Below are 13,183 nucleotides of genomic sequence, written 5' to 3' on the forward strand. Positions count from 1 at the left end.
GTAGCACTTCTTCGTGACTAGCATCATGTGTTAATCTAGTATTATATTTTAGTATTACAGACAGATAGCAGTTTTAGATCAGGTTGAATTGAAGGGACTATAGGATAAGATATTAAAGAGTTACAATGCTCCATTCCCACTGCCACACCCACGCCCACACCAGGAGACATAACCATTTCCCTTAACACATTCTCCACACTGCATCATTCCACTCCTATTGCCACACCCACGCCCACACCAGGAGACATAACCATTTCCCTTAACACATTCTCCACACTCCATCATTCCACGCCTATCGCCACACCCACGCCCACACCCGCAGACATAACCATTTCCCTTAACACATTCTCCACACTGCATCATTCCACGCCTATCGCCACACCCACGCCCACACCCGCAGACTGAGCTTATAGTGGACGGGAGCAGACATCATGGTAGAGAAAGGGAGAATCAACCTTATGTGTATCTCTATTATGACTGGATTGCCTTGTGATGCCTAGAAATAAACGTTGTGTTGATTTAGACCTTTCTTCTCCTTTCCCATTAAATTTCCCTCACCTACAGCTTTGAACCTGAGCTCTTGCCCAGTTCTATCAGATGAAAGGATATTGGTATGAACACACACACACACACACACACACACACACACACACACACACTGCCTCTGTCTCTCTGTCTCTGCCTGTCTCTGTCTGTCTGTCTCTCTCACACACACACACACACACACACACACACACACACACACACACACACACACACACACACACACACACACACTCTGCCTCTGTCTCTCCGTCTCTGTCTGTCTGTCTGTCTGTCTGTCTCTCACACACACACACACACACACACACACACACACACACACTTTGCCTCTGTCTCTCTGTCTCTGCCTGTCTGTCTGTCTGTCTGTCTCTCTCTCTCACACACACACACACACACACACACACACACACACACACACACACACACACACACACACACACACACACACACACACACACACACACACACACACACACGTAAATAAAACACCACAGGAGTGTCTACAACAATATATTTACCTTACAAAATAAATAATTATAAGTGACTAATTAACCTGTCAGAACACAGTAATATCTAGTTGTAAGGAGGGGAGCCTGGCGGTTCAAGGATTTAGGCGCTCTGCTTGGACTGGAGGCTTTGTATGGATAGATAGATAGATAGATAGATGGATGGATGGATGGGCAGACTGATAGATAGGTAGCTAGGTGGATGGATAGTCAGATAGGTAGATAGATTGGTAGACTGATAGATAGATAGGTAGATAGATGGATAGATAGATATATAGGCCGATAGATAGGTAGATGGATGGATAGATAGATAGATGGGTAGATAGAGAGATAGACTGATTGGTTGATTGATAGGTGGATTGATAGATAGATAGATAGATAGATAGATAGATGCCACCAGGGGAAGTAGATAGATCATATACCCTTAAATCTACTCGTCTACTCTTCTCTCTCTCTCACACACACACACACACACACACACACACACACACACACACACACACACACACACACACACACACACACACACACACACACACACACACACATACGCCTCCTCGTGTTCGATAAAGCCAAAATCCTTTCCCCCATCTTCTCTCAGTGTTCGGTCTGAGTCGGCCTTTTTCTGTGACCATTTTGGGTCTTTTTGCTATTTAGGTCATTTTTGGGGGACCTTTTTGGGTAATTCGCCCTTTTTCGGTCTTCCAGAATCCCCATTTGGCCTTTATTCATTGGGTTTCTCCCTCATTACGGCCTCCACTCTTTTCATTTTGGCCTCCACTCTCGTTTTTGAATTCGGTCTGGGTGTCCGGGTTCAAGTTTGCTTCCGGTCAGTGCGTCTGGTCTGAGTTTGAATTTTTTGGCCTGTGTTGGCGATGGATCTTGGTTTTTTGGTCTGGGTCTCCTTCGGTCTTTCGATTTCTATCCCCTTTTGGTGTTCGGTCAGCGCATCCGGTCTCAATTTGAATTTTGGTCTGTGCATCCGGTCTCATTTTGAATTTTGGCCAGTGTTTTCGGTTAATTTTGAATTTTTGGCCAGTGGTTTCGTTAATTTTGTTTTTTGGGAAGTGTTCTCGGTGTCATTGTTATTTCTGGTCAGTGCCCTTGGTCTCATTTTGGTCTTGGGTTAAGTTTTTGGTCTCATCCTGGTTCTCCATCTCATTTTGGCGTCTTGTACTCGGTCTGTTGGTCAGCGTGTCCTGTTAACGGATTGACTGTCACCGTTCCATCCAGCTGTTTGATGAAGGCGATATTTTCCGTCGTGTAGTTAAAGTGTACGATCTCTTCCGCCTCTTCTAAAAACGTCATGAGGTTCCACGCGTCTATAGCCACGGCGTAGCAGGAGGAATGTATGCGGTGATTCGCGTAGTACATCCGATCATCAAAACCGAGGAGATTCAACGCCACATCGTCCGTCAGTTGGAGATTCGGATCGCACGAGGAGAGTTGCGGATAGTACCAGCGTCGGAAACGTGCCCTCGCTTCAGGCCGGCTGTACAGGGAGACTCCCCGCCTCCTCAGCTGCTTCATCAGGACATAGACCCCTTCTGGCGTCAACGTGGTGTGATGGAGGTGGATCCCGGAGTAGCGGTTGTGGATGGTTGCAAGGAGGGCGGAGAGTTTGCTGACATCCGTGTCCACCGGTCCTTCCAAATGCACATCCATGAGCTCCGCCGTGCAACAGGGAAGAGTCCTGATTTCCTCTTCCTCAAGGGCTAGGATGGGAAAGTCTATCTTAGCCTCGAGCCACAGGAGCTTTGGTAGGTAGCGATTCATAAGCAGGACGGTCTGAAAGGTGTCAAAATCCAACACTCTCAGTTTCAAATACACGAGGTGCGTCATGGCGGGGCGAGAGGGTAGTTCTTTTAAAACACGCAGACTTAGGCACCCACAGAGCAGGTCCACCTTCGTCACGGCATTCTCATTGAAGAAACTCCTGGCCATACGGTCCATTCTCCCCGGATCGCCATATCTGAACTGCGAGGCACTGTCTAGCCACACCCAAATGTCCACCCGCCACAGGAACTCCACCACCGACGTCAGTTCCGCGTAGGGTTTGTATCCCTCCACGTTGAGGAAGATTCTAGTAGGCGAGACGTTTAACAAGAGCGCCTGTATGGGTATCAGCTGCACTGTTCCTACGTTTAAATTCCACTCGTCTGGGTATTCCGTCCCTTCAATTATATATTCAAGGAGTTTCGGGGTGGCTTTGATCTCCGCTACAAGGTCCATGAGGAAATTCAAGTCCTCGTTGCTATATTCCGTGTGATTGAGCGCTGCGCTGATCAACCTACGCTCATCCAACTCCATCAAAGGGCCTCCTAGCTGTCTCTGGACTCTAGGCAGCAGTCCGCCCATATAAACTGCTATTCTTTCAAGGCAATCCGGCTTTCCAACGACGCTGTGTAGGCTGCATCCCTGAACTACTTGGTGTGCGCAGTAAAAGCCCGCCAAAAAGTACTCCTGGACGGGATGCCTGGAACACATGTCGACCTGGGAACTGCCATGGTACCCCCGAACCGCAAGCACTGTCGATATCACCTCCACGGCCTTGGCACTCGTGAAAATAGTTTGAGTTACCTGCACCAATTCCTCCAACCGTGATCCCTCCAGCCTTCGATTCTCCTTTAGAGCTTTCGTTGCTAGTCTACCAAGCTCCATCAACCAGGCTCTACCCTTTTTCTGGCTCTGATCAGCGTCTGGGAGATTTTTGAAAACGCTCTCGATATTCCACCAAATCATCAACCACATCAAGTCGGTAACGGTCGAAATCTCATCAAAAATTTTCGAATCCGCAGAAAACAGTTGACAAATTTGAATCAGACACCTTGGGAACCTCGCCACCTCTACGATTCGGCACATGTTTTTGATCAGGAATTTTTTGAGCGTTTTGAAATCGGATATTGGGTTCAGCTGTGTCAAATACTCCTTGGCTGCCTCTAAAATCTGCTCCCTGTCGAATCCATGTAAAAATAGCCTCAGACAGACCAGTTCAGACCAAAATTCTTCCTGTTTTTTGAATAGTGACGAATCAGCCAAGAGCAGGATGGACAAGGCATTTGAGTTCTTGGCAAGTTCTATAAGTTCAGATGTTCTAGAGTTGTTCAAATCCTCAGCATCGTCGATGATCAGGAGAACAGGGGATGAACAGATCCAGTTTTGAACATTTCGAGGCCCGTGAGTGAGTGAACACAGAGGGAGAAGGAGAGATATAACATCCCCTTCTGTTGAACAAAGTGCCCTCGCGGATACGGCAACACAGGCTCTATAGCGGTTTATTCCTTGTATTTGCTGGTCCATACGCGCCCAGGAGGAAGCCAGGAATGTGACAAGGCTAGTCCTACCACTGCCAGCCTGTCCCATGATCAGGGTAACTCTGGGATAGGCTCTGTCACAACCATTCATTTGAACCTCCAAGTCCCCATGTCCAATCCCAGAGTTTGGCGTCTCGGCGCTCTTCTTGGAGTTCTTTTTCTCCTTGAAGTCTAGCTGGGGGGCCTCCGCGTCCTCCAATTTCTTCTCCTGGAATAATTCGCTCTCTCTCATCTTCGTTACTATGTCTGTCACTCCAACCTTGACTTCCTGCGGTCTGAAAGGAGACAGAAATATGATGTGGAATTAGTGACTCCTCTCTCTCTCTCCCTGTGTGTGTGTGTGTGTGTGTGTGTGTGTGTGTGTGTGTGTGTGTGTGTATCTCTGTCTCTCTTTGTGTGTGTGTGTGTGTGTGTGTGTGTGTGTGTGAATGTATCTCTCTCCTTTGTGTGTGTGTGTGTGTGTGTGTGTGTGTGTGTGTGTGTGTATCTCTCTCTTTGTGTGTGTGTGTGTGTGTGTGTGTGTGTGTGTGTGTGTGTGTGTGTGTGTGTGTGTCTCCTTTGTGTGTGTGTGTGTGTGTGTGTGTGTGTGTCTCTCTCTCTCTCTTTGTTCACCGGGTCGGTCAGGATCACTTGATGGTCGTGATCGTCAGCTTTTACCCTCCCGGAAGGGAGCTGAGAGCTCATATAGTCCGATCTAAGGGCAAGGCTGTGACCTTCACACACGCACACACCCGTCCCTTTGCTCAAGGGGGACAGTAACCACCCACTTCGTCAGTGAAACTTTTCGCAACCTGAGCGAGGCGCGAACTCCCGTCCACCAGTTGGCAAGCGGGAACGTTACCACTGCACCAGCGAGCGGTGTGTGTGTGTGTGTGTGTGTGTGTGTGTGTGTATCTCTCTCTCTTTGTGTGTGTGTGTGTGTGTGTGTGTGTGTGTCTCCTTTGTGTGTGTGTGTGTGTGTGTGTGTGTGTCTCCTTTGTGTGTGTGTGTGTGTGTGTGTGTGTGTGTGTGTGTGTATGTCTCTCTCTCTCTCTCTCTCTCGCAAATACACCCATCAATTCATTTGTTGAGTCATATATTATTAAATATATATTCTTTCACTCACTCTAAATATCTATCTATCTATCTGTCTATCTGTCTATCTATCTATATATATATCCATCTATCCATCTTTCTATCTATCCGTTTATCTGTCTATCCATCAATCATTCGGTCAATCAACTTACCTATCTATCTCTGTCTATCTATCTATCTGTCTATCTATCTATCTATCTATCCATCTATCTATCCATCAATCATTCAATCAATAAACTTACCTATCTATCTATATGTCTATCTCTTTCTCTATCTATCTATCTGTCTATCTATCTATCTATCCAACTTTCTATCTATCTAACTTTCTCTCCATCTATCTGTCTATCCATCAATCATTCAATCAACATACCTATCAATCTATTTCTCTCTCTCTCTTTATCTATCTATCTATCTGTCTATCTATCCGATACTCACAAGCCGCTGTCTCTTCCCTCCTGGACAGACGTAGGGATAGTGGTCGTAATGCGCTGATGGAGGGGGTTCAACGTGGGTAGGGGTAAACTCTGGGACCGCATCCGTAACTCCATCCTTACATCCTCTGCAATGGAGAGAGAGAACACTAAAATAGATAGATAGATAGATAGATATAAGAATAGAGAGTGCTTGTTATTATTATTATTATTATTATTATTATTATTATTATTTTCTATCTAAATAAAGAGTGAGATGATGGTGGTGGTGAGAGAGAGAGAGAGAGAGAGAGAGAGAGAGAGAGAGAGAGAGAGCAAAAGATAGACGAAGGGACACAACAGAAGAAGGAAGGAAGGAAGGAAAAAGGAAGGAAGGAAGGAAGGAAGGAAGGAAGGAAGGAAAGAGAGAGAGAAAGCACGCAAGCCAAAACAAAGACAAACGCGAGAAAGAGCGAGAAGAGGCGAGACAGAACGAGACAGCCCATACCCGCCAGCTCCTGGGGCGTATGTGACGCTCCAACCCCTTCACAAATCTCTCCAAATCTCCCCAGTATCACCTCCAGCGGTTCCCTCCACCTCCCAGTCACGTCAAATCTTCCTCCAAACTCCATCAGCTTCTCCGTCCATAGTTTTAGCTCTCCCACTCGATCTCTAAAGGCCTCGGGAGAAAGGGGATCCAGCTGGCCTAATCTCTCGTGAGCATCGAAGAGAATCGCCAGAAGGTTTTCGATTCCTAGTTCTAGATTCTCGGCGTCTATAGTTGTCCACAAGGCGCTGGTTCGATCCTCTAGGTAAGGCTGGCAGCAGTTCCTGAGTATTTTAAACACCTGGAATAGATACGAGAGAGATTACTATACGTCTATCTATCTATCTATCTATCTATCTATAGCCAGAAGCTTTAATCCCATTAGGGGTGGCCACAAATTAATTGCCTCCATGTCGCCCTGTCCCCTGCCATTTCACTGCCCTTCTCCCCCATCTTACACCCCTCTCCCCTCTCTTATGTTCCTCTCCATCCCTCCATCTCATCCTCGGTCTCCCCCTCCCCCCCCACCTCGCTCACACACTCTTCTCGTTAGTCTCTCACTCCCCGTCTCTCCAGTTTGCACCTCCTCCTCTCATATACTTCTCCACTCCATCCCTCCATCACATCCTCAGCCTCCCCCTCCCCCTCCCCCCTCAACCTCACTCACATACGCTCTCCTCGTTAGTCTCACTCTCCATCTATTTATCCATCTGTCTATTTATCTATCTACACAGGTATGTCTCTCTCTCTCTGTCTCTCAATCTATCTAGGGAGTGATAAATTCTCTCTCTCTCTCTCTCTCTCTCAGGGGAAGTGCAGGGGAGGGAGGCCTTGACGTGGTGGCACTGATATAACTGGTCGGATCCACTGCCTGGTTATACAAACGTCCCTCAACTCCCTCCCTATCCCCCGAAAGGACGATGGTGGAACTTCAGCCTGCAGTCTACTGGGTTCAGATGAAAGAGCAAAATAATAATAATAATAATAATAATAATAATAATAATAATAATGAATTAATTTTTGAAACAGTTTTTATAAGTATCATTTAATATTGCCTTTGATGTGTGTGTGTGTGTGTGTGTGTGTGTGTGTGTGTGTGTGTGTGTGTGTGTGTGTGTGTGTGTGTGTGTGTGTGTGTGTGTGTGTGTGTGTGTGTAAGATAAGAGTATAAACAGTAATTATATAGATGATGATGATGATGATGATGATGATGATGATGATGATGATGATGATTACTGTTACTATTATTATTATTATTATTATTATTATTACGTGCCAATGGAAGGCTGTGTTTCGCTGGCCTCTTCTCTCTCTCCAAGGCAGACAGTTCGGCGGATGTAAAGTGCTGCCCAATTTTCATGTGAGCTGTCGCGTATGTGTACACGTCGGTGCTCTGTGTGTACGTCTGGCTGAACACGTACACGAAGGCTTGGTGCACAGGGCCGTTCAGGAGTTTGGAGATGCGAAAGAGGAGCAAATTTCCATCTTCAGGTATCTCCACGTCGCTTTTTTGAACGGTTTCTGTGCCCTCTTTCTCACTCAAAATCTCCGTCCCCGTGTCATGGATTTTCAAATTATCTGTGATTTTTGAGTCTATATCAATGGTAGTTATTTTTCTTTGGCCTAATTTCGAAAGCAGTTTTTTGGATCTGTCTTTATTCGAATTCAAAATTTCTCTTTCCGGTTCACGTTCCTTCATCACCTCTTCTTCCTTTTCCTCTATGATTTTTGACCCGCTTCCAATGGCGGACACTTTCCTCTTGTTTAATTTAATCGCCACTTTTTCCTCCATGATTCCCGGGTCTTTTTCAGCCTCATATACTTTCCTTTCTCCTAATATTGATAGCGGTTCCTCTTCGAAAACCGTTCCCTTTCTAAGACGAGTGTTCGAGGGCTTTTCTGCATCTGTCTTGGTCTCCCCTGATCTCAGCACGTCTTCTTTGTTAACCATTTTCTCGTTTACATCTGAGGCTATTTTATTTCTGCTTTCTAATTGAGGTTTTGTTTGGTTTAAGTGGTTTATTCGCCTCGTGTCCTTCTTCCTCTCGATGTCTATGGTTGATTTGCGTTTGAATTTCGTAGCGGCTTTCGCGTCGTACTCCACTGCACCATTAAATTCAAATTCTGCCTTTTTCCAGTCGTCTTTCACCAGTTCACTTTTGCCTCTCGTGAATCGTTTGTATTTTTCAGATCCGTTCGTCTTAACCTCTGCACTGTCTTCCATTTTGGCTTTTGTTAATTCGGTTTCAAATGTGCCATTCAAATTTGTTTCACGTTTCACTGTCCCTCCTGTCATTTCAAATTTGCCTGCATTCTCCGTCCCAGTTTCAGTTGCAAATATCTGGCTTTCAATTGCAGAGTTTGTTGCATCCTCCCTTTCATCTTTGGTTGCGGGAGAATGGCTTGCAACTTCAAATCTCGTTGCATTTCCTCTCTCATCGTTGGTTGCACTTCTCTGGCTTTCAATTGCAGAGTTTGTTGCATCCTCCCTTTCATCTTTGGTTGCAGGAGAATGGCTTGGAAATTCAGTGTTTGTTGCAGTCTTTCTCTCGGCATTGATTGCAGGAGAATGGTTTGCAAATTCAAATCTCTTTGCATCCCTTCTGGTTGCACATCTCTGGCTATCAATTGCAGAGCTGATTGCATTCTCAGTTAGTAGGTCTGTCCCCTCGTTCACCATTGCACATTGCACCTCGTCGGCTGTTGCACCCACACTGTTGTCTTCCGTTGCAAAGGTGTCAGTGTTAACCAAGGATAATGTTCCTCTGGCCTCTTTCCAATGCATTGTTGACTCTCTCTCTCTTTTCCCATTTTCTCTATCTTTTTTCTCACTTGTACCTCCTCTCTCACTCTCTCTATCTCTCCTCTCACTCTCTCTATCTCTCCTCACACTCTCTGTCTCTTCTCTCTCACTCTTTCTCTCTTTTCTCTCACTGCCTTTTGTCTCCCCTTTCTCAGTTCCAGGTTTGGCTTTCCTCTCTCTCTCTCCTCTTTCTTTTTTCACACTTTCTGTTGTTCCCTCTCTCTCACTTTCTTTTTTCTCTCTTTTCTCTCCCTCTCCTCTCTCTTTATTTTCTTCCTCTGTGGCCTCATTCATCCACCAAGGCACGGCATCTTCATCCATCATCCAACTTACTCTCTTTACCGCTCTCTCACTCTCTCTACTCTCTTCTCTCTCACTCTCTCTACTATCATCTTTCACACTCTCTCTACTATCTTCTCTCTCACTCTCTCTACTATCATCTTTCACACTCTCTCTACTATCATCTTTCACACTCTCTCTACTATCATCTTTCACACTCTCTCTACTATCTTCTTTCTCACTCTCTCTACTATCTTCTTTCTCACTCTCTCTACTGTCTTCTCTCTCACTCTGTTTACTATCTTCTCTCTCACTCTCTCTACTATCTTTTATCTCACTCTCTCTACTATCTTTTATTTCACTCTCTCTACTATCTTCTCTCTCACTCTCTCTACTATCTATTTTCTCACTATCTCTACTATCTTTAATTCTCTTTTCTCCTGTCTCAATCCACTTTGTCTCTTTCTCTCTCTCTTTTTCTGCTGCTTTCTCTCCTGCTCTCTCTCCTTCCTCTCTCTCATCCATTTTCTCACTCTCTTTCATATCTTCCTTCTTGCTCTCATTTCTCTCCATTTTCTTACTTTCTCTATCTACTCTCTTCTTTCCTGCTCTCTTTATTTGCTCACTCTCTCTCTCATCTACTGCTGTCTCTCTCTTCTCATTCTCTGTTGCCTCTCTTTTCTCATTCTCTCTTACTCTCTCTCTCTCATCTACTGTTGTCTCTCTCTTCTCATTCTCTATTAGTTCTCTCTTGTCACTCTCTCTTGCTCTCTCTCTCTCATCTACTGTTGCCTCTCTTTTCTCATTTTCTCTTACTCTCTCTCTGTCTCCTGTTATCTCTGTTCCTGTTAGCCACCAGGGCCCTGTTTCACCTCCAAGCCAGGCCTCTGTTACGTCTCTCTCTCTCCCGTTGTCTCTCTCTATCTCTTTTACTGTTGCCTTACCCACCCAGGGCTCTGTTACTCTCTCTCTCTCACTTCCTGTTGGTTCTTTCTCTTCCGTTGCCTCCGCTTCGTCTCCTCTCTCTCTCTCTGCTGTCGCCTCTGATTTCGCTCCCGTTACTTTCTGTTTCCCTGCCTCTGTTGCGCCTCCCGTTGCATGTTCTGTTTCTGTTGTTTCACTCATCCACCACGGTCGTGCTTCCTCTCTCGTCCAAATCCCCGTTTCGTCTGTTTCACCACAAGCCGTCTCTTCCTGTTGCGCCACCTCTGTTGCCTTCTCTGTCTCATTTCCTGTTGTTTCTGTTGCGCTTTCTGTTGAATCTTCTGTTGTGTCACTCACCCACCACGGCTGTACATCCTCTCCCATCCAGTTCTTCGTCTCTTCCTGTTTTTCCACCTCTGTTGCCTTCTCTGCCTCGTTTCCTGTTGTTTCTGTTGCGCTTTCTGTTGAATCTTCTGTTGTGTCACTCACCCACCACGGCTGTACATCCTCTCCAATCCAATTCTTCGTCTCTTCCTGTTTCTCTGCCTCTTCCTGTTTCTCTGCCTCTGTTACTTTCTCTGCCTCATTTCCTGTTGTTTCTGTTGCGCTTTCTGTTGCATCTTCTGTTGGCTCTGTTACCCACCACGGCTGTGCATCCTGTCCCATCCAATTCTTCGTCTCTTCCTGTTTCTCTGCCTCTGTTACTTTCTCTGCCTCATTCCCTGTTTTTTCTGTGGCTTCTGTTGCTGCCTCTTCTGTTGCCTCACTCACCCACCACGGCTGTGCATCCTCTCCCATCCAATTCTTCGTCTCTTCCTGTTCCTCCATCTCTGTTGCCTTCTCTGTCTCGTTTCCTGTTGATTCTGTTGTCTCTCTCATCCAGTCCTCTGTTAGATCCCTTCTCTCACCTCCCGTTGTCCCCTTCTCCTCTGTTAATACCGTTGGTGCTCTCTCTTCCTCCTGTCCAGTCTCTATTACTATCCTTGTCTCATTCTCCGTTGACTCATGCATCCACCAAGGCTCCGTTTCATCTACTAACCACTTCCCTGTTTCATCTTGGCCCTCTGTTGCTTTAGTTTCCGTTGCCTCCGTTAATTCCGCTGTTTCCCCCTTCTTACAACCTCCTGTCTCCTTCCCGTTTTCCGTTGCCTTCATCATCCAGTCTTCCGTTTCCCCAGCCATCCAAATTTCCCTTTCTTCCCTCGTCTCATGAACCACTCTCTCTCTTTCCTCCACAACCTTCTCACTTCCCTTCACCATCACTTCTGCCTCTGTATTTTCGTTCTTCGTCTTTTTCCACTCCACTCCGGTCAAACTTTGAACGCTAGTTTGTGGATCAGTTACTGGAATTTTTGTCAGCGTGTCTAATTCGGTTTTTTGAATTCCCTCCATTTTGATTTTGGGGTCTCTTTTGAAGATTTGAGTTTCTGCCAATATATCTAGATCCGTTTTATTTTTTGGGTCTTTTTTGGCTTCATAGTCACCATGGATATTTCCCCAAAAGTCATGATCAACCTCACATCTCTCCTCTTTTTGAAAACTGTCAATTTGAATATTTTTTTCAACTTGTCTCCCATCCACTAAAGCCACATCAACTTTCTCAACGTCATTTTCCTTTCCGAAGCGGCCAATCTGAGTAGCATTCTCACCTGTATCATTTCCCGCTCCAAAATTATTTATCTGAGCTGTATTTTTCTCTGTATCAATGTTTATTAATGTTTGAATCTCCTCATTATCGCTCTTACACTCCCCCTGCATCGTTCGTGGAGCTGCAGATGATAACTCACTGCCTGCATCCGAATTTAAAGCCCCAAACGCCCCTGTGTCATTTCCTAGAGCATTATTTTCAGTTTCAAACCAATATTTTGAATCCTCATGCTCCGCCTCTCGATATATAGGTTTATTTTGAGGCTTCACGTCCTGATTCGGAGCTCCTAATTGAACTAAAGTGTTGTCTGAAGCACTATTTCCCTTTGCATCACTTTTTGAATATTCCGGCATCGTTTTTCTATTTAAATTCAAGGATTCTGGGTTTAAATTCGGCTTCGACGCTTCAAACGGTACTTTCACGTCCCCTTCCAGAGTCAGGGCCTCGTCTGTCCCGGGTTCGTGCTGTAAGGGCGAGATGTCCTTGAAGTTCAGAGGGATTTCCACCCCATTCACCAGGTCAGTCGCCATCCTGAATCTGTTAAAGATAATAATAATAATAATAATAATAATAATAATAATAATAATAGCAGTAGTAGTAGTAACAATAAAAATGATAATCTATCTATCTATCTATCTATCTATTGCCAGACGCCTCAATCCCGTTTGGGGTGGCCACAAACAAATCGCCTCCAAGTCGCCCTGTCCCCCGCCATTTCACTGCCCTGCTCCCAACTCACACCCCCCTCTCTCATATACCTCTCCACCCCATCCCTCCATCTCATCCTTGGCCTCCCCCTCCCTCTTCCCCCCTCCACCTCACTCACATACACTCTCTTCGTCAGTCTTTCGCCCTCCATCCTCTCCACATGGCCAAACCACCTCAGTGTGTTCCTCCTAACGCTTCCTATCACATCCACATCCACACCACAACGCTCCTTTATATCCTCATTCGTCAGCCTGTCTCTCCACGTGACTCCACAGGCTCCTCTTAAATAACTCATTTCCACTGCTCTCACTCTTGACTTGTGTCCTTCCAACAATGTCCAAGCTTCACTTCCGTACGTTAGAGTTGGTATCACAATACTGTCATGTAGTAACTTTTTCACTTCCATGCTCACTTCCCTGTTTCTTAT

The 13,183-nt window shown here is 45.7% G+C and overlaps 2 protein-coding genes across 2 annotated transcripts; both read right to left on the reverse strand.

Moving 5' to 3' along the window:
* Positions 1–1,042: 1,042 nt before the first annotated feature.
* Positions 1,043–10,137, reverse strand: LOC145395660 (uncharacterized). The gene is made up of 4 exons (XM_080269226.1): positions 7,671–10,137; positions 6,356–6,695; positions 5,873–5,996; positions 1,043–4,638 (listed from the first exon to the last, which is right to left on the reverse strand). Exons 1-4 carry the CDS (start codon positions 10,047–10,049, stop codon positions 2,208–2,210), a joined length of 5,274 nt encoding a protein of 1,757 aa, XP_080125352.1. The 5' UTR covers positions 10,050–10,137; the 3' UTR covers positions 1,043–2,207.
* Positions 10,135–12,578, reverse strand: LOC145395635 (uncharacterized). Its single transcript, XM_080269204.1, has 3 exons — positions 10,974–12,578; positions 10,191–10,691; positions 10,135–10,152 (listed from the first exon to the last, which is right to left on the reverse strand). The coding sequence occupies exons 1-3, from the start codon at positions 12,576–12,578 to the stop codon at positions 10,135–10,137; spliced, it is 2,124 nt and encodes a 707-aa protein (XP_080125330.1).
* Positions 12,579–13,183: the final 605 nt, after the last annotated feature.

Source organism: Coenobita brevimanus, chromosome 32 (genome assembly GCF_032717465.1).
Source record: "Coenobita brevimanus isolate Jiangsu-jjx chromosome 32, ASM3271746v2, whole genome shotgun sequence".
Lineage (NCBI taxonomy): Eukaryota > Metazoa > Arthropoda > Malacostraca > Decapoda > Coenobitidae > Coenobita > Coenobita brevimanus.